Source organism: Gymnoscopelus braueri (assembly GCF_963280865.1).
Source record: "Gymnoscopelus braueri genome assembly, chromosome: 3".
NCBI classification, from domain to species: Eukaryota; Metazoa; Chordata; class Actinopteri; order Myctophiformes; family Myctophidae; genus Gymnoscopelus; species Gymnoscopelus braueri.
In genome coordinates, this window is record NC_137612.1 from 10,238,380 (window position 1) to 10,260,478 (window position 22,099).

The window sequence follows — 22,099 nt, forward strand, 5'->3', positions numbered from 1 at the left end:
AGAACCAATGCTACACGGAACAACAAAAAAAACATGCCTCCATTTTGCCCGATGGGCCTGGCTAACGGCTGGAACGATAACATCTTTCACGCGGGTCACAATGGCAAAGCGATCGCGGATACAAAATGAGTCGTTTTCCCCAGCGTAAAAGTGTTATAGGGGTTTTAGAGAAGGAAATAGAAAGGAAGCGGATGGGGAGCCATGTTTTTGACACGGTGATCCATCTGTCCCTTCCTTCTCAGAATCGCCTAGGGTGATTCCAGAGCTGCTCTAGCCCCTCCCGCATGGAAAGAAACAACAAAAAAAACGTATATATACTTTTTTGGCACTCCACGGGTGTATTTGCAAAAAGGTATATATACGGTTTTGGCACTCAATGTGTTAACAGACAATACAACCCCTTAAATATAAGGTTGAAAAATGTTCCTTTGTAGCATATTATTCTACCCTCAAACTGAACAGATGGTTCAGTATGAGGGTATAGTCAGATGCTCGGCTATGAATAACAACTTCTTTCCAATTTGCACACAGAACACCTCAGAGTATATTTAGTCTTTCTGAACATCACACACACAGGTTAACCCATTCAAACCTGGAACGCATCTGTGTCACTTCTTGATTTGAGCTAAAAAGCATTATTTTACACTTTGGCTACTCAAAAATGTTGGCTATTCAAAAATGTTAACAAGGAAGAGGCCGCACAGCTCTTAGCCACGATGCAGAAAGTATTAATATGGATGAAATGAAACCAACGTTTCGACCTATACAGTCTTCCTCAGGGTTTAACAGGGAATGGGTGCATACATCACTTATATAGGGACTGGGACAAAGGTGTACTCTTTACATGGGCGTGTCCTCAATCAACCAATCAATATGGGTGTAGTGGAAAATTACCCAATACTGACCGATACACTGCTAAAGTGTGCCAGTAAACTGGTGCACATATCATTTCATTGTTCATATTTGTATTTAAACAGTGCAATGACACTATGCAAAAAATGCATGTTACTGGGAGGCTCTAAGACATATAAATATGTAGTAACAAAATGGAAACACAAACAACATTTGGAAAAACAAGAACAGAGAAATACACTGCATCAAGAACTCTGTGATACAGGAGGGGACAGTTGCCAGGACTCTTTTTTCAAAAATAGCAGATATACAAGCTCATAGCGCGGCACCGAGTGCTGCGCTACGAACTTGTAGATCTGCTATTTTTGAAAAACCGTGAACATGTGTGAAAATCTTTAAATATATATTCTTTTAAAGCAAACACATTAACTCAAATCTTTGCTTCTGGGGGGTCCCTGGAACAAAATATTTTGAGATGGGGGTCCACGCCCAAATACATATAGTTTTGGGGGTCCTTGACATGACATAGAAACATACGTTTTTTCAGAATACTGTTGGGATTTAGAAGACATTTGTAGAATTGGCTTCAGGTCTTAATGGGTTAACCCATTCATACCGGGAAAGCATCGGTCTCATTTTAGATATACAAGCTCGCTGCGAGCTTGTATATCTGCTATTTCTTTTTATATTTCAGAAAAATCTTGAAAGCGTTTGGAAAATGTTGAATAATGTTGAAATTCTTAACACAAATCTTCTCTTCTGGGGCTGGGTACATATACACCCTCAAATACATAAATACTGTACATAACTAGAAAGATTTAGAAGGTATTTTGTAGAATCGGTCTCAGGTCTTAATGGGTTAAGTGTTGGAGTAAGCTGCAGAAGACATCTGCTGCCAGAGAGTGAGAGAGAGAGTATGGGTGGGTGTGTGTGTGTGTGTGTGTGTGTGTGTGTGTGTGCGTGCGTGCGTGCGCGCATACCTTTCTTGGTGAAGAACTCTTTGGAGTATTTGCCTGATAATATCAGCTTCCTTGGAACTTTACCTAGCAGCTCAATGATCAATGCTATGTGGTCTAGAGAGACGGAGAAACACACAGAAACACAATGTTGAATGTAGTTACAGAATAAAAACTGTTTACTAAACATTTTGAGTATACTTGCTGGAGTGTAGTGCCAGTGCTGCATTTTGGCAAAGAGACATGACACACACACACACACACACACACACCAAGTATCTTACACTGTAGTGCCAGCCATCTGGTTTGCCATTAGTCTGAATAAGTGATGTTCTGCCAACCCGACTTGGCTGAACATAAGCAGAGCTTGCAAACTGATGAGGGGCTGAAAACTAAATCTGACTGGTTCTGAAACTAAACGTAATGGTGGGGTTTTGCAAACCACTCTGCTGTGACCACATGATATTTGGATAACATTTACTACTACATCAGACAAAGCCTGAGCTGTCAAAATTAATTGCCATTGGTTCATTTTTAACACATTTACCGCCGGGCCCGTAGTTCTACGGGCCGTTAAATCCAACGGTTAAGCGCCAATCCCGTAGCCTACGGGCTGTGGTGCTTTTTCCTTTTTTTCGAATTTTTTTTTTTTTTTAATTTTCTAGGGGGACCATTTTCAGTGTAACACCACCCGATCGGACCGGAAGTGCGATCACGTTTTTTGTTTCCCGTCTGTCTCCATTCTAAGTCGTACACATAAACCCCTGTAAAAGCTGTACAGGACATGTAGTTTTTCATCCTCGCATTTCCCATGTTAACTTAAACGATCAGAACTCAAACATGGCGGCTCCGTTTGACACGCGGTCTCGACGAGTAGACACCAGGACATGTGCCCGTTGTTTACAAACATTGGATCGGGCAATCTAAAGGATTTTAACGGGGCCTATGGCGACCTGAAAAAAACAAAAAACAACAATAAAACCTTGGCACTGGTGAGTACATTATGAGATTAGCCCTTGGCGGTGGATGTGTTAAAGAGTCAATGTATACTTTTATCTTTAATAAGTCCACCCTCTAAATATTTCATAAGTGCCCATTTCATCTTTGTCCACTGGGCTCCAACATAAATGTCCATCTTAACTCTTTGACTGCCACCGACGCGTTTTCGAGTCAATTGCTACTTGGTCCACTTGGCCGTCGACGCGTTAGACACACTCACCCGGATGCAGATTCATTGGGGTTCCGTTTCCGGTTTTAGCTTAAAAATGTGATTTTAGGCCAAAATAGGGGAAAACACATTTTTTTCACACGGTATAAAAAACGAACGGAGAGCTCCGGTTCTATTTTCTTTAGTCTGGATGACAAACAGTTATCGTCGTTGTGTATACCAACGATCTGAAACCCGATCATAAGCTAAGCTAAGCTAAGATGGCCTGCGGAAGAGCGGCCGGATATGACATTTGGACGTTTGGACCCTGTTTGGGGGGGGTCGAGAGAGAGAGTGCAGAGGTCGATCTCCACTCTCTGCTGATCTCGGCTGGTCGATCTGTCGTGTGTGTTTATAAACATAGCCAGACAAGCGATTTAAATGGATATAACAATTTTGTGACCGGTTGAAAAGGTTATAAAACACGAAAATCGCTGGCACTGGGTGAGTACATTATGAAAATACTCTGGCAGTCAAAGAGTTAATGCTCTGGGCACTTCAAAGGCAGCCAAGGCCAGATGAGAGACACAAACACACACCTTCATCTCTACAGTAGTCTTCTCCAGAATGGGGCTCAAACAGATAGTCTCCTGTAGCCAGTTCAAAGGCCTGAGGAGGAGAGAGACACACAGAAATATGTAGTCAGTCAAGATCAAGAGCAGCTGTAAGGAAGTGGACTCTTAGTGAGGTACTGTTCAATGCCTTGAACACACAATAAATGGAAGACTTGACATGACCTTTGCAGATTACAGTCATTGACGAAGCACTCTCCATCAAATATTACACAAGAAAGAGGCAAATATTGTGAAAATAGCCGATCTACAAGGCTTGTAGCTATTTTCACACTATTTATCTGCGGAGTCAAACTAAATTGAGTCAAACTAAATGTAATGCCTCAACGCCTACAATTCCAAGTGCTTGTCTGGGTGGGGGTCCCCAGTTAAAATATGATAGTCGCAACTATTCGCAACTCCTAGTCGCAACTCCTTGCAACAAAACCGTTGCACGCAACTACTTGCGACCATTATCCCCAATGGCAGTTGCAAGGAGTTGCATTGGTGTGACATGGCCTTAAAAGTGTTTTGTTGCAAGGAGTTGCATTGGTGCGGTCTGGCCTTTAGCCACACCCAATGCCGCACATCCCCTTGGCCAATCGTGTGAGATGTATATCAGTTCTTCTTTGCCCCATGATGACCCAACTTTATAACATTTTTCAAACAAATCTGTTGGAGATCCCAGACCCCACAGACGTTAACGGGGAGAAAAACATTACCCTGTTCCAACTTTGCTGGCAGAGGTGTATAACATGCCATCTGTTGTTGTTGCCTGCTTCCCCTTCTGTCTGAAAGTGTGTGTTGTTGTACGTCAACTAATGACGCTTCAACATTCCTCAGATGTTCGATGGTTTAGATGGAGTCTGAAGGTCAACCGCCTCCCTCCTCCTCCTGCCCTTTTACAGACGACTGATCTGATCTCTACTGTGTGTGTGTGTGTGTGTGTGTGTGTGTGTGTGTGTGTGTGAGAGAGTGAGTTTGCTCTCTAACAATGACTGCTGGCTGAGAGAGTGAAAACATTTGTGTTTTGAGTGAAGGCCGTCTTGGAAGCGGTCGTGTTTTGCTTCCAACATCAGCACTGAAAGATGGGAGTAGTACAGAGGCCACATTGTATGTATGTATGTACAGTATGTGTGCTTCAGATCATGTGACAATTTGCTTATTCTGTAGAATGTGTTTGTTCATACAGTTATGTCATCATTTTCTTACTCTTCCTGTGTTATGCGTGCGTGCGTGTGTGTGTGTGTGTGTGTACTTGTGCTATACTTGTGAGGGACAAATTTCCCCAAGTACAGTAAAATTTGTGAAGTAAGACATTCTGAGGATATTTTGTCCTGGCCCTCAACAAGAGAAATTGATCACATTTTATGGTGATTACGAAGCCTAAAAAGGCCAACAGAAATGTAACTTTTATTCATACTGTATGTTCCCAATGTTCAATGCCAAAAACACAACTAAAATCGTTAATCGCAATTATTCGTATGACAATTAATCGTCAACTTAACCCATTCAAACCGGGAACGCATCTGTGTAACCAGTTAAACCATTATTTTATACTTTGGCTATTCAAAAATAGCAGATCTGCAAGCTCATAGCGCGGCACCGAGTGCCGCGCTATGAGCTTGTAGATCTGCTATTTATTCTGCTATATATATGAAAAATCGTGATTTTGTTTTGTTTTGTTTTGTTTTTAAAGCGAACATTTTAACTCAAATCTTTGCTTCGGGGGTGGGGGTGTGTGCGTGTGTGTGCGTGTGCGTGTGTGTGTGTACTCTACCATGCATGCTGTGCTCCAGATGTCAGCTGGCGTGCTGTAACCAGCTCCCATCAGCACCTCCAGAGAGCGATACTGCCTCGTCTGGATGTCGTCTGTAAAGTGCTTGTGCTGGATGGACCAGGGAGGGAAAGAAAACATCAAATCAGCCCTTTTTTACAAAGGATGAGCAGGAGCAAACAACATGGCAGCCTTCCATACTGAGAGTATTCAAGGTGAATAGAAGAATAAAATAGACTATTTGCCATTTGCAGGACATTTTGCATAGGACATTTTGGAGCTCAGCTCCCAGGGTCAGCATTTAAAAAAGACAAGACAGAGAAAACATACATCCTACAATCCTACCATACTTTTTAAAAGGTAAATAGAATAAATAAGTACTGACATTTGGCTCTGTACTTTTTTTTGCCTCTACACTTAACTTCTTCACCACAAATAGCAGTTCTACAAGCTGAAAACGTTGTCAGCTTGTTCATCGGCTATTTTAGGTGAATGTTCCCCCCAGAATAGGGATGCTGGGGTTAGTGTGGTTAGTGTAAAAAAAAAAGAAAAAGAGAGAAGACGTTCTATCTCACATAGATTTGGTGGATCCCCAGTAGTAACTCTGAGGACCCCTGCGCTATAGTATATGAGCCACCAAGGCCGATTTTGTTACAAATCTTACTCGCGCTGAGCCATCAATGCCGATACTTTATTGCAAACAGGTTGCTCATGCTTGTGAGCAACCAAGGGTGATATTTTGTTACAAATCACACTCGCGCTGAGTTATGACTGCTGATGCAGTACTTTATTGCAAACAAGTCATCCGGGCTTTAAGCTCCCAAGGCCGATATATATTTTCTTAAAGGGGTAGTTCACCCCCAAAATAACTTTTTTTCTATTGATTACTCACCCCATGGAGCCTTGAATTCATGGATATTTTTTTGTTTTTCTCGCATTCTTTCCTTTATTATTTGATAATAATAAATTTAGCCCCATTGATTCCGGTAGGAGACACAAATGCATTTGTGTCTCCTACCGGAATCAATGGGGCTAAATTTATTATAATCAAATTATTGGCTTAGGAATGTGACAAAAACAAAAAAATATCTATGAATTCAAGGCTCCATGGGGTGAGTAATCAATAGAAAAAAAGTTATTTTGGGGGTGAACTACCCCTTTAAGCACTGAACTATCGATGCTAGAGATTTTGTTGCAAACGGAAAAAAAAAGTCTCTCGTCAAATGATGCATGGCTTCCGAAACGTACACGTCAAATGATAAATCTACCCCACATGTGGTGCTTGGCTGGTGATAATATCAGATTCTGAGCTGATATTTATTAATAAGTTATTATAACTTTCATACAGAATACAGGACTGTGAAGAAGATCAAACGAAAATGCAAATGGCAGGTTTGGCTGGAGGACTGCTTTCCCCACCCCATGTGTGAAGCTCCATCACTCTTACTCTCCACTTGCGAACGCATGGATTAAAGCAAAATAAAATCTCCTAATGTGCTATTATGCGATAGCACATGTGTAAAAGGAGCCCCATCACACTAGCGCTGTTTCCTAAACAAAAACACAATATGTAAAATATGATGTTTTAGTAATATTGTGGACACAGCTGACAAAACACTCAACAGCTTTTGTCCCCGTGAGATTTGAGTACGTTTGCGTTTGGCCAAGGATGAAAGAGAGGGGGGTAATGGTGATAACACAGATATAAATCTGATCCATAAACCTGTAAGTATTTATTTTGTGATCTGCGTAAAATTCTGTACGGAACATGGTTGTGTACGGAACACAGTTAGCCTACATTACAAGATTTAGCAACTTTCTGAAAATCTTTTGAGTTGGTTTTCCGTTTCCGTTTGCCGCCACTACGACTGTTTTTACCTGAGCTAAAAAAATCACATTGAAATGTCGGTCTTAAATATTGGCAGATTTTTTGTTATATTCAAATATCATTATTATTTTTATATTTTACATAGAAAATGCACATATTAACCCATTAAGACCTGGAACGCATCCGTGTCACTTTTTGATTTGAGCTAAAAAAAAGCATTATTTTACACTTTGGCTATTCAAAAATAGCAGATATACAAGCTCATAGCACGGCACCGAGTGCCGCGCTACGAGCTTGTAGATCTGCTATTTTTGAAAAATCTTGAAAATGTGTGCAAATCTTTGAATATATATATTTTTAAAGAGAACATTTGTAACTCAAATCTTTGCTTCTTGGGGTCCCTGGAACAACATATATGGGAGTCGGTCCTTGACATGAAAAAGTTTGAGCAGCACTGACATAGAAACATACATTTTTCAGAAAACTGTTGGGATTTAGATGACATTTGTAGAATCGGCTTCAGGTCTTAATGGGTTAATGCATGTAACGTCTAAACTGGTTTAGTACTGATATATCAACGAGTGCATTCCCCCCCCCCCCACCTAAAGTTGGCGATTATTCGTGGCTGGATTAGTTTTTTTCCCCCTAGGCCTACTCACCACCCAGCAGGCATTGCCCAGGTCAGCGATCTTGATCTGCAGTTTGTCAGCATTGAGAGGATCCAGAGGGTTCACCAGCAGACTGCCTGAATCTGATGCTCCTCCTGACAAGACAGACATGAACACACAGCGAGAGAGGTGGAGGAGGAGGAGAAACGGAGAGAAGACAAGGATCATTTTAGATAGCATGTTATGTAGAGACAGATGCCAGGTTCATTTGTTGACCTGCTGGCATCCTATATAGACCCTCCAGAAGAAAAAACCCTTGATTATCCAGGCTAAAATCCTTGATTTTGCGATGAAATATGTTGGGTTTTATGTGATTTTATTCGGTGACATTGCAGGAAGTTGTGGAAAATGCGATAAAATGTACCCTCGCATAATATGGCTGATTATGCGGTAAATTATGCGATCGTATAATCGTCTACCTATAGTTTGTATAGTTTCAATGTACAGATAAATAATTTTTTGATATTATACTGTTTAGACTGATGATACGTTTTTGGTTTACCTATGATCCTAGATGACTATTTCTATGCATTTGATGTATTACCTTGTGTTTTAGTCACTCTGGATTAAGCGTGTCTGCTAAATGACTAAATTGTAAAGAGTTACAGGGTGCATACTCTGTTTGACAGGGGCAATAACGAGTCATTTAACTCATTGAGTGCCAGAATTATTATTATCTATTTCTGGCCATTACAATTTTGATTTTAAGTAAAAAAAAAGTGCTTAGGAAGCGAGATACAGCCTTTTTAAGTTATAAGTTAAACAAGGAGTGGATGGAGCTGCAAATCTTCAGATAATGATATCTTGGGTTCAAAAGCAATTTTTATTTTTTCTATTTTTTTCAAAAACATGTGAAACACGTTAATGGCACGTTGCACCATAGCGCTAAAACACGTGAAACACGTTAACACATTAACCGCCAAGAACGTAGTCCTACGGTCCGTTAAATCCAACTGTTAAGCGCCGAGACCGTAGCCCTACGGGCTGCGGTCTTTTCGCGCATGCGCGGTCCGGGTGCACTTTCGGAATTTTTTTGATCCACTTCCGTTTCCGGTTTGATGACCGGAAATAGAATTATTTGGGATCCGGTTTTGACGATCACGCCCGCTCCCATTCTACAGACGAAACTGAAACTCAATTCTCTTCCTGTAGTTTTTTCTCCTCGCATTTCACTGTTTAACGTAATCCGCTCTAACTACAACATGGATGCCCCGTTTGACACGCGATCTTCACTGGGAGATACAGGGAGATCTCGCGGATGTAAACAGACCGTGTAGAGCTCAATCTTAAGGATTTTAACAAGATCTATGGCGACATGAAAAAAACAAAAAAACAACAAAAACACCTTGGCACTGGTGAGTACATTATGAGATTAACCTCTGGCGGTCGATGTGTTAACACATTCCATGCCAGAGTTTAATCTCATAATGTACTCACCAGTGCCAGCGTTTTATTGTTGTTTTTTAGTTTTTTTCATGTCGCCACAGACCTCGCTAAATAAGTTAAAAGTGCGCGTTCATTTGGTTCTAAACACACAGCGGATCCGTGAGAAACAACCAGCGAAAACAGTTTCCAAATCCGTGCCGCCATCTTGAAGCTACAGCCGATAGACGGTAAACAGTGATCAGCGAGGAGAAAAACAACAACCAGAGAAAATCGAGTTTTAAACAGGATCCCAGACAGGAAGCGGATACGATCGAAAAAACCGGAACCCGAATAATTCCGTTTCCGACCGGAAACCGGAAACGGAAATGGATCAAAAAAATTCGGAAAGTGCACCTGGGGCACTTAACATGGGAATCGGCGGTTCGCGTAGATCTACGCGACTGGCACGCTGTGGCTTTAAATAGGTTCGCGTAGATCTACGCGACTGGCATGCAATGTGTTAATGGCACTCAATGAGTTAATTGGGGTAGCTTTGATTAAAAACCAATTATTTTTATAAATCGATTTGTTCCAATTCCCGAAATCAATAGCAGTGAATCATCCATAAGGCAAGGGAAGGCAACCATCCGTTTCTTGTCTCTTACCATTCGGGCTCTCCTCCTCTTCAACACTTCCTCTGCTCCCTCCTCCTTCCATATCCATCGCCTCCTCCTCCTTTTTCTTCTTCCCCCCCTCCTCCTCCTCCTCCTCCTCCTCCTCCTTCCCTGGCAGTCCGCTGACGGAGTCGACGCAGTGAGGAAGAGGAGGTGGGCGATCGGGGTCCCCGGGCGTCCCGTTACAAGTGGTCTGATGGTCTGCATGGAATCAAGCAAAAATTCAATCTCATGTCTGAACCATTTTTTTGTTGTTAGGCTAACCCATTAATACCTGGAACGCATCTGTGTCACTTTAGATTTCTTTGGCTATTCAAAAATAGCAGATCTACAAGCTCATAGCGCGGCACCGAGTGCCGCGCTACGAGCTTGTAGATCTGCTATTTTTGAAAAATCGTGAAAAAATATTTTTTATATTTTTTTCAAAAAAAAAAAAGATTTAGAAAACATTTTTAAGAATCGCCTCAGGCCTCAATGGGTTAAGTCCCAACCTGTGATTATTTGTGAAACGGCATGAAAAGAGCCCGTTTCCTAAACAATTAACACATCATGTTGTAAAACGATCTAGAGCTTCAGTCTGACATTGGCTCCAGTGTAGTCGATTACAAGGGGGAGGGGATTGGAATTTCCCTAAACCAATCACAAGAGATCCACGGATCCGCCTACATCTGACGTCATCGCACGGCTTGTTTTAGCAGATATTCGCTGATTGGCTTGTCGTTAGACCCACCCCCACCTCCGACTCTCATTGGACGATACTTTTAGTACTGAATATATCCTAGGTTGACATTTACAACAGCAGACCGAGACAGGCAGTCCACTCAGAGAGTGGGCGAGGTGTATGGTTTGGAACCAGGCTAGTAAAACGATGCTAGGTATTATTATCATTCTAAACCGATGTTTATATGTTCTACATACAGCCAACCAGTTGAAGAAATCACAGATCGAGACTTTAACCCATTCAATCCGGGAACGCCATACTGTGTCATTTTTTATTCTTATACCTATAACCATTATTTTATACTTTGGGCTATTCAAAAATAGCACATAGTGAGGCATGATAATTTTCGAAAAATCTTTAACATGTTGTGCAAATCTTTGAATACATACATTTTTACGTCAAATCTTTGCTTCTGTGGTAGAGATGCGCGGATGGGTTTTTTTGTCACCCAAATCCGCGTTAACAAGTTCATTATCCATCCGCCATCCACCCGCGGTACTTATATCATCCTATTTATAGATCCGCACCAACCGCACCAAATAATTGTTATTTTCCTGACGTTAGTTTTCTTATAAACAGTGTTACTCACCACTGTCGCGATGCAGTGACTGTATACAATCCACAACCATGGTAACAACAAGCGCACGTCTTCATTAAGTTACTTTCGCTTTCAACCACTTTGTTGCCATGTCAGCTTTTTATAAGCTTTTTATAAGCGACTTTTAATATAATAAACTTTATTTATATAGCACCTTTCATGACATAAATGCAGCTCAAAGTGCTTTACAGAAAAAGAAAGAAAAAGTGAAAACAAAACACAGAGCAAAAACAATGCTCTGTGTTGCGACTTTTGGGCTTGTTTGGCACTTGTTTTGGGCTTGTTTTCATAGACCTGGCTACTTATTTCTCTCGCAACCTGGCAACACTGGCTGCCTGGAAAGCAACATGTCGTGAGCGGCTATTTTGTGCCTGGTGTAAAATGACGTAATATTAAAATACTACAAACGCACACACGGTGAAATGTAGTGCTTTTTAAAAGCTATTATAGGCCTATAGATTGATATCATTAATTTAATTCCCGCATTATTTCACCCGCGGTTTATCCAATATGAATTAATAATTATATTTGATTGACCCAAATCCACCCAAACTGCGGTTAACTGCGGCAACCGCGGCTAAAACCGCGATCCGCGCATCTCTATTCTGTGGGTCCCTGGAACAAAACCTTTTTCATGTCAAGGACCCCCAAAATGATATGTTTTTGGCTGCCCACCCCCACCAGAAGCAAAGATTTACAAATGTTTGAAAAAATTATAATTATTCAAAGATTTGCCCAAAATGTTCAAGATTTCTTGAACAAAGATGTTCAAGAAAATGCAGATCTACAAGCTCGTAGCGCGGCACCCCTACAGTACTTACCCGGTGTGTCCTGGCTCTTGTTGGCGCTGCCCTCCACCTGGTTGGCGTTGTGCTGGTCCTCCTGGTCCTGCTGTGTGGTGGTGGTGGTGGTCCCCTGGCTCTCCTCCTCCTCCTCCTCCTCGCCTCCAGGTCTGGGGGAGACGTGGCCGTTGCAGTTCACCTCCATCCTGCTCTCCTCCGACACCTCCTCCTTCTCCTCTGTGTTCTCCTCCTGTTGTTGTTGTTGTTCCTCTAGCCTCTGCTGGGGAGGGTCCTCGGGTAACGGGGGGTCTTTAAAAGGGGGGGGGGGGTTCAGTAAACATGATTGTTGCAACAGTTAATCAAACTAATTGATTATGAAAAATGTATTGATGAATCCATCATTTAATCCATTAACTGATTCACTGCCAATCACGTAGATCTACACGAACCTATTTAAAGCCGCCACGTGCCAATCGTGAACAATTTTTTTTTTTTTTCCCAATTTGACCCAAAGACCAAGGAGATATGATTTTTCGAAGATCTAGACTCCTATCCACTTCCTTGTTAACTTAAAACTTCAAAATTCTGTATCTCGGCTCCTGAGTACTTTTTTTTTTTCAATGAAAAACTGGCTAAAAAAATATGAAAATACCTCTGGCAGTTAACACACTCACCGCCAAAGGGGAGAATTCTCCCCTTTTCAGTCACTGGTCTTTACCGCCAAAGGGGAGAATTCTCCCCTTTTAATTATTTTTTTTTATTCTGTTTTTGAATTCCTAAAACGTTTCTCTAATTTTTGAGTATAAAGTTATAACCCTAACCCTAACGAATTAATCAATAAAAAATAAAAAATAAAATAAAATAAAAATCCATTCACTTCAATGTTAAAAAATAAACGGACAAATAATTCACATTGTTTCTATAAAAAAAAGATTAAAACCCTGGCAGTGGGTGATTTTATTATGAAAAAACTTTGGCGGTGAATAATGCGGTTAATGGGTTAAGACCTGAGGCCGATTCTCCAAATTCCCTCTAAATCAGTAGTTCTCAAAGCTTTTTTGTGCCAAAGACCCGCAAAGTGACATGTATTTGGCCCCATCTGAAAATGCTTTGTGCCAGGGACCCCCCCCAAGAGAAGATTTTAGTTAATAATTCAAGATTATTCAACATTTTTCAAACACTTTCAATGTACAAGCTCGCAGCGTGGCATGAAGAGACGTGCTGTGAGCTTGTATATCTGCTATTTTTGAACAGCCAAACGACACAGATGTGTTCCTGGTTTTAATGGGTTCATAAAAAAATCAATAAAGAATCTATCCCTATTTTGTACATTGCCATTGAAGGCGAAAAGTTTCAAAAAACTAAAATGGTGAAAATAGCAGATCTACAAGCTCACGACACGCTGTGGAGCTTGCAGTCTGTGTTTGACACTGTTGTGGGATGAAGCATAAAATAAGGGGGTTCCAGGGGGTCCCCAGCAACAAAAAAAATCATACAGCATCACAATCATTTTAACCCCTTTATCCATATTGTATACGTTGGCAAGTCCAAAATAGCAGATATACAAGCTCATAGCACGTCACTTTGTGCCGCACTGCGAGCTTGTACATCTGCAATTTATTTTAAATGTTTGTAAAATCTTGTTTGAAAATCTTGTTTTTACACAAATCTTCTCTTCTGGGGGTCCATGGCAACATTTTCACATGGGGGTCTACGGCCAAATATAAATATATCAATTTGGGGGTCCTTGACACGAAAACGTTTTGAGAACTACAGCCGTAGGGGACCTCAGTCTTAACCCATTGAGACCTGAAGCCGATTCTACATGTCTCCTAAATCTCAACAGTTTTCTGAAAAACGTATGTTTCTATATCAGTGGTTCTCAAACTTTTTAATGTCAAGGACCCCCAAAATGATATGTATTTGGCCGCGGACCCCCATCAAAATATTTTGTTCCAGGGACCCCCCAGAAGCAAAGATTTTAGTTAAAAATGTTCGCTTTAAAAATATATATTTTCAAAGATTTTCACGAATTTTCAAAAATAGCAGATCTACAAGCTCGTAGCGCGGCACTCGGTGCCGCGCTATGAGCTTGTATATCTGCTATTTTTGAATAGCCCAAAGTGTAAAATAATGCTTTTTAGCTCAAATCTAAAAATGAGACAGTTCCAGGTCTCAATGGGTTAAACAAAGTACGTCGGGGTTCCACCTGCAGCGACGCCAGCGATGTCCTGCAGCGTAGCGGACGTGGACAGCGTGGCGGCCGACGTGGGGGCGGGCTCTTCTGTGGTCTCCGTCATCTCTTGGTCATCCTCCTCTTCCTCCTCCTCTCCCGCCTCCTCCGTCTCCTGGATCCTCTTCTCCAGCAGCTCTGCCTGTTTCTTCTGCTTCTTCTTCAGCTTCTTCTTCTTGTTCTTGGACATCTTGGCCACCTGGGGAGAGAAAACAAACGCGTTTTGTTTTGTCTTGCATAACAATTTAGGCATTTAGCACAGTGGTACGGGTCCATTTGGTTCCATTTGTACACTCTCAGAGTTAAATTAACATTGATTTTACAATATAAATTGGGGTCCCAGAGGTAGAAATGCCATTAAATGGGGGTCCGTAGCCCTAATGCATGTCAAACTGGGGGTGCTTGAAATTAAAATGGTTGAAAATCACTGCTAGAGCCGTAAAAAATCTTCTCTTATGGGGGTCCCTGAGGCATATCTTTTCAAATGGGGTTCCGCATTAGGCTAATAAGTGTCAATTTGGGGGTCCTTTCACATGAAAGTTTGAGAACCACTGATTTAGCAGATGCTCTTAACCCATTAAGACCTGGAACTGTGTCATTTTTCGATTTGAGCTAAAAAGCATTTTTTTACACTTTGGGCTATTCAGAAATAGCAGATATACAAGCTCATAGCGCGGCACCGAGTGCCGCGCTATGAGCTTGTAGATCTGCTATTTTTGAAAAATCGTGAAAATGTGTGCAAATCTTTGAATATATATATTTTTAAAGCGAACATTTTTAACTCAAATCTTTGCTTCTGGTGGTCACTGGAACAAAATATTTTGATGGGGGTCGGCGGCCAAATACATATAATTTTGGGGGTCCTTGACATGAAAAAGATTCAGCACCACTGATATAGAAACATACGTTTTTCAGAAAACTGTTGAGATTTAGGAGACATGTAGAACCGGCTTCAGGTCTCAATGGGTACTTACAATATGCAGGATAAACACGAGGTAATTACATCAAATGCATAGAAATAGTAATCTAGGATCCCATCATCAGTCTAAACAAACATCAAAAACATTTGTAATTTTTACCTTGAAACTATACTAACTATACCAGGTCAACAAATGAACCTGGCATCTGTCTACATAACACGCCATCTAAATGACATTTTGGCCTTTGCATAAGCCTGCAAGGTCGTCAAAGGCTCGCGCAAGTGCTGCGGTCTTGTTGTCTTGCTCGCAGTGGTGGAAAGTAACTAAGTACATTTACTCAAGTACTGTACTTAAGTACAATTTTGAGGTATTTGTACTTTACTTGAGTATTTCCAATTTCCAATACTTTTACTTCTACTCCACTACATCTCAGAGGCAAATATTGTACTTTTACTCCAATACAATTATTTGAAAATGTTAGTTACTAGTTACTTTGCAGATATAAATTAATATATTATAAAACATATATTAACACTTTAGCCCTATTTTATACCTAGGCTATTTGAAAATAGCAGATCTACAAGACGCGTTGTGGGCTTGTAGATCTGCTATTTTCAAATATTTTAGTACTTTTACTTTTGGTACTTTAAGTACATTTTGATGCCAATACTTTTGTACTTTTACTTTTGTACATTTTGAATTCTGGACTTTTACTTGTAACAGAGTATTTTTATATTGCAGTATTGATACTTTTACTTAAGTAAAGAATTTGAGTACTTTTTCCACCACTGCATACATGTGACACCATAGACAAGGAGCCTGCCGGTTAAACGACAACATATTAACCACTTTAAAACTGCACTCCATAACTTTAATCATTTTGACAAAACCGTATGGTATGTTAATACAATAATATAATAAGTAGTTGTAGTTGGTCTATCTGCTCTTTTATTCAGAATCTACAACTACTGGTTGAAAAGTGGTACTGCATGAAGCTCAAAATGCTATTTATCCTGTGCCCAAACAGGCTCTCTGTATTAGCTCAGCAGTAGGAATTGCAGCACTCGCACACTCGGGGGTTTCCAGGTTCAAATCTCGGGTAGGACAAGTCATGGATTTATTGGTGAACACTTTCAAAACTCTTTCAAAAAATAGCTGATCTACATACTCAATACGTGGCAATGTGAGCTTTGTAGATTGACTTTTTTCAATAGAGTTAATTTATTTTTAACCCATTGATACCTGGAACGCATCTGTGTCACTTTAGATTTCTTTAGGCTATTCAAAAATAGCAGATATACAAGCTCATAGCGCGGCACCGAGTGCCGCGCTATGAACTTGTAGATCTGCTATTTTTGAAAAATCGAGGGGAAAAAAATTGGTTTTATTTTCCAATTTTTTTTTAGGATTTAGAAGACATTTCTAGAATCTTCTCAGGTCTTAATGGGTTAAATAGGGCTTAAGTGGTTCATATGTTGCCTCTACCAGTAGAGATAAAGTATTAAAAAAAAACTACCTGACTTACTGGTTTGGGTACCGGTGCCGTGCTCACTGTAAAGGAGACAGAAATATGAAGATCAGAGAATTATTATGTTTCACATCCAAACGGAACCAACACAATGGATAGGATACATCCACCTCTCTCTCTAGAATTAATATTCTGCTCAGGCGGCTGAGCTGATGCACAGAGCACAGCTGTGCTAATGTAGTCTCTCTGTCAGGTGGAAAAACCTCATATGTCACATTTTGTTACATTTCAGGAGTCAAATACAAATAAATGTCAAAATTAGCAGATCCACAAGCTCAAAACGCGTCGCTTCGCGCCACGTTTTGAGCTTGTGGATCTGCTAATTTTGATGCTTTTGTGTGACGCTTACATATGCGAAGATATACGTTTATGGATGTGTATTTGAATGCACATATTGTATGTATGAGGCAATCACTTCATATATACCGTAAATTTCGGACTATAAGCCGCGACTTTTTTCCCATTTTTCGACCCTGCGGCTTATATAACGGTGCGGCTTATCTATGGATTTTTACAGCTAATGGCCACTAGGGGACCTCCTAAATCCATTTTACACCCGCTGCTTATAGTCCAGTGCGGCTTATATATGTACAAATCATTCAATTTAGCTGCTGCGGCTTATATTCAGGTGCGGCTTATAGTGCGAAAATTACGGTATATAGAAAGTGTGTTATAACCGAAAGGTTGTTTCTTTTTGCTTCGTTTCTTCTGTGTAATATAAGTGTAACATTTGAAGCTTCGTGATAGTTCATGTTCTTCTGTTTGCTCTTACGTTTTTCTCTATGCTACAGTGATATTTTAATTTAAATGGTAATAAAGTAGGCGAAATAAGCTTCGGCTTCAGCCCCATACCTTTTCGGCCAAAATAGTCATCTTGTTGACTAATGGTACTGTATGTTCAACTGATTTGTTTAACCCATTAAGACCTGGAACGCATCTGTGTCATTTTTAGATTTGAGCTAAAAAAGCATTATTTTACACTTTGGCCATTCAAAAATAGCACATCTACAAGCTCATAGCGCGGCAGTGCTATGAGCTTGTAGATCTGCTATTTTTGAAAAATGGAGAAAATGTGTGCAAATCTTTGAATATATATATTTTTTAAAGCGAACATTTGTAACTCAAATCTTTGCTTCTGGGGGGGGGGTCCCTGGAACAAAACATTTTGAGATGGGGGTCCGCAGGCCAAATACATATAAGTTTGCTGTCCTTGACATGAAAAAGTTTAAGAACCACTGACATAGAAACATACGTTTTTTTCACAAAACCTCAGGCCTTAACTGATTCACTGCCAATCACGTAGATCTACGCAAACCTATTTAAAGCCGCCACGTGCCAATCGCGTAGATCTACGTGAAGAAAAAAAAAATCCAATTTAACCCAAAGACCAAGGAGATATGATTTGTAAAAGATCTAGACTCCTATCCACTTCCTTGTTAACTTAAAACTTAAAAATTCTGTATCTCGGCTCCTGAGTACATTTTTTTTTTCAATGAAAAATCTCTGGCACTGGCTAAAAAAATATGAAAATACCTCTGGCAGTTAATGGGTTAATGGGTTAGAAAAAAATAAATGACCCAAATAAATAAACTAACTACGGTAACTAAATAAACTATGAACTAGGGTTCATTTACGGGGGAAAAAAACGAAATAGTTAAAATATGGACAAAAGAGGTTTTGTGCCCCGACAGCGAGGATATAATGTCTGCAGTGGCAGGGGGTCACATGCTCGTCTGCACTGAGGGAGCTGCTACTGTAATTTCCATAACAGATCCAGCAGTGACTCACAGTTCAAGGTGCCCTTATCTCCCTCTCTCAGCAGAAACTTACACATGGATTTCTTTTATGTCCAGAGCTCTGCAAAGCTTTTCAGAATATATTATAACAACGCCGTCGATGCAGAAACCTCCTATCTCCATATTCTAACGCTTTGTGTTTTTGTCGTAAATTAAACGCCATTAAGACCGGGATAAGCATCTGTGTCATTTTAAGATTTCTTTGGCTATTCAAAAATAGCAGATATACAAGCCAAGGTCATGGTGCGGCTACGAGCTTGTAGATCTGCTATTTATTTTTTTTATCGTGAAAATGTGTGCAAATCTTTTAATATATATATATATATTTTTTACACATTGAGTGCCAAAAACGGTCCGGACCGTTTTTGAGAAGCCATGCATTGTGTGCCAAAAACGTTTTTTTTTAATTTTTTTCATTTTTTTTTCTTCACAGCACCAGGAGATATCATTTTTCGAAGATTTAGACTCCAATCCACTTCCTGGTTAACTTATGACTTCAAAAGCCTGTATCTCGGCTCCTGTGTACTTTTTTTCTAAAATGTGTATTTTTGACTATTTTCGACTATTTTCAACTGGCTGCAACTATGGAGCGGATTACCTAATGTTTTTAAATTTTTTCCCCCGATTGTACGAGACCTCTATGTGTGTAATGAGGGGATCACCTTGAGGACGGTGATCACTGAAAATATTTTGTGACTACTTGAAAAAGATTAAAAAATGGTTAAAAATCCAGGCACCGACTGTACCCTGTTTTAAAAAAGCCCTGGCACTCAATGTGTTAACTCAAATCTTTGCTTCTGGGGGGTTCCTGGAACAAAGTATTTGGATATAGGAGTCTGTGGCGAAATACACATCATTTTGGGGTTCCTTGACATGAAAAACGTTTGAGAACCACTGATATTATAGCAATATATGTTTGGTTTTTTTTTAAAGCGGTTAGGATTTAGAAGACATTTGTAGAATCCCCAGCAGCAAAGATTTTAGTTAAAAATGTTAGCTTTAAAAATACAGTATATATATTCAAAGATTTTTTCAAAAATAGCAGATCTACAAGCTCATAGCGCGGCACTCGGTGCCGCGGTATGAGCTTGTCGATCTGCTACTTTTCTTAAATTTTCTTAAATCCTGAAAAGTAACACTTTATTTTGGACAATATGAGGTTTCCACCCCGACAGATATGATATACTGTATAATAAGGTACATTATGATTCTCCAGCCTTCAAAAAGCACAGGCTGGAAAAATTGCCTTTTTCATTATGTCACCCCTGAGAAAGGAGAGGATAATCCGCAGTCCGCACACGGTTTATAGATGTTCCCAAAGTGAATTTGACTGTACACATTAATCTTGTTTTTTTTGTACCCGTCAAAGACCAATTTGTATCAAAACGCTGTACACTTAATAAATACCCGACGAAGACCAACCTTGTAACCTTAATAAATTCACTTTGGGGATCATCGAAAACAAGTGTGCCAATCTTTTTTTCTCTGACAATTTATTTACCCTACTAACTCTACTACATTTCTGTTCAGATGTGCTTCTATTGATTCGCCCATGCCTTACATATCATTTCAGTGTCTCTTTGACAATGAAATCTGACAACAATCGACAATATTTATCAATGAAATTACTCCCTCACTAATCGGTATGATTGTGAGCCACATACTCAAACAAGGGCGTCACGTGGTTTAGACAACTCTGCAAGTCAAGTAAACATGCTTAGTGGGGTACAAGGTAGGGCATTTTAGTTGAATTGTCGTACCAATAATTGCAATGCATTATTTAATTTTGGTATTAACTGATTCACTGCCAATCACGTAGATCTACGCGAACCTATTTAAAGCCGCCACGTGCCAATTGCGTAGATCTACGTGAACTAAAAAAAAAAAAAAAAAGCTTTGACCCAAAAAAAATTGACCCAAAGACCAAGGAGATATGATTTTCCGAAGATCTAGACTCCTATCCACTTCCTTGTTAACTTAAAACTTAAAAAATCTGTATCTCGGCTCCTGAGTACTTTTTTTTTTTTCAATGAAAAACTCTGGCACTGGCTAAAAAAATATGAAAATACCTCTGGCAGTTAATGGGTTAAACATTGAAACACGGAAATAGAAATTACATTTGGGTTTGCCTTTTAGGCTTTTTTTAAACACAAATTTCACAAGACCATAAAAAATTGATTAAAAAAAAGAACCCGATCTACAAGCTCACAACACGCCACAGTATAAGCTTGTCAACGCAATTTTGAATGTGAAACAATTACGATAAGCTCAAATAATTGTGATTATGTAACAACTGTGAGAGTCCTAGGTACAGTGAGATGACGGGTAAGTGACCTGCAGAACCGGACGGGGGCGGGGCGCCGGTCTTCTGCCACTGAGCCGCCTCGGCGGCCATCTTCTTGACGTAGGGCTCGTTGACGGTCAGGAGGATGTTCTCTGGCTTGATGTCCGTGTGTATGATCTTACACTTGGTGTGGAGGTAGTCCAGACCCTGCAGAACCTGCAGACACACACAAATAGAGAAGACATGGGAAAACCGTATACGTCAGCAACGCTGATGACACTCCCTTTGTGTGATGTCATTAGGTCTACAAGTCATTATGTCACGATTATGGAATTTGAGTTGACGATTAACCCATTAAGACCGGGAACGCATCCATGTCAATAAAACATTTATTTGGCTATTCAAAAATAGCAGATCTACAAGCTCATAGCGCGGCACCGAGTGCCGCGCTATGAGCTTGTAGATCTGCTATTTTTGAATAGCCAAAAGTATACAATAATGGTTAGAGCTAAAATTGAACATGACACAGATGTGTTCCCGGATTGAATGGGTTAATTGTCATACAAATAATTGCAATTAACAATTTATTTGTGTTTTTGGCATTGAACATTGGAACATAATAAGTAAAGAATTACATTTCTGTTTGGCTTTTAGGCTTCATAGACAAATGTCACATACAAAGAAAGGACAATGACAGTACATTCTTTACACTATCAGAATCATTTAAAAAATAAATAGCAGATATAGCCATAGCTAAATTGAATTTTATTCCAAAGACTGACTAAAAACTAAATCAACACCGCAGAGGTTGAGTGTGTCAGCACAGATGTACCTGTTTTATGATGCTCTTGACGCAGGGCAGAGGTAGGCCTTGGTAATTGGACTTGATGATCCACTTGAGCAGGTGATGACCCAACACCTCAAACACCATGCTCACATCTGGATAGGAGGCAACGTTAAGGACAAAACAAGAGCTTCTCTAATCATTTCCAGCCCTGGATGCCCCCAACTTATAGCAACTACATGTGCAGTGGCACCATCCTACTGTTCCAACTGAGAAATTCAATTAGGGGTTCATCAAACTAAACAATGTAATCAATTATAAAAAAATCCATTATCAAAAATGAAAAAGACTTGCACATTTGTTTTTTAAATAACAAAAACATCAGATCTACAAGCTCAAGTGTTGCAATGGGACGCGTTGTGGGCTGGTAGTTTTGCGTGTGTGTGTTATTATTAACTAAGGGAGCCATTAGGTCCAAAATGACCCAACACTTAATTGGCATGCCGTTTCTTATGTTTGTTCAGAACTTTGGCTGAATAAATGTGCTTATTGTTACAAAGCGGTACTAATGCAGC

The 22,099-nt window shown here is 40.1% G+C and overlaps 1 protein-coding gene across 4 annotated transcripts in view; it reads right to left on the minus strand.

Annotated features, from left to right (window-relative positions):
- srpk1b (SRSF protein kinase 1b) overlaps positions 1–22,099 on the minus strand; it is a 57,315-nt gene that overhangs the window by 3,798 nt on the left and 31,418 nt on the right. Inside the window, exons 7-16 of one of the 4 annotated variants that reach the window (XM_080424351.1) lie at positions 21,573–21,679; positions 20,791–20,956; positions 16,658–16,683; positions 14,189–14,411; positions 12,019–12,288; positions 9,870–10,079; positions 7,831–7,934; positions 5,347–5,454; positions 3,555–3,624; positions 1,833–1,925 (exon numbers count right to left, since the gene is read on the minus strand). In XM_080424351.1, coding sequence (XP_080280477.1) covers positions 1,833–1,925; positions 3,555–3,624; positions 5,347–5,454; positions 7,831–7,934; positions 9,870–10,079; positions 12,019–12,288; positions 14,189–14,411; positions 16,658–16,683; positions 20,791–20,956; positions 21,573–21,679 — 1,377 coding nt within the window. Of the gene's footprint in view, positions 1–1,832; positions 1,926–3,554; positions 3,625–5,346; positions 5,455–7,830; positions 7,935–9,869; positions 10,080–12,018; positions 12,289–14,188; positions 14,412–16,648; positions 16,684–20,790; positions 20,957–21,572; positions 21,680–22,099 lie in introns of all 4 variants that reach the window. The other 3 variants (XM_080424350.1, XM_080424349.1, XM_080424348.1) reach the window with 3 other exon arrangements.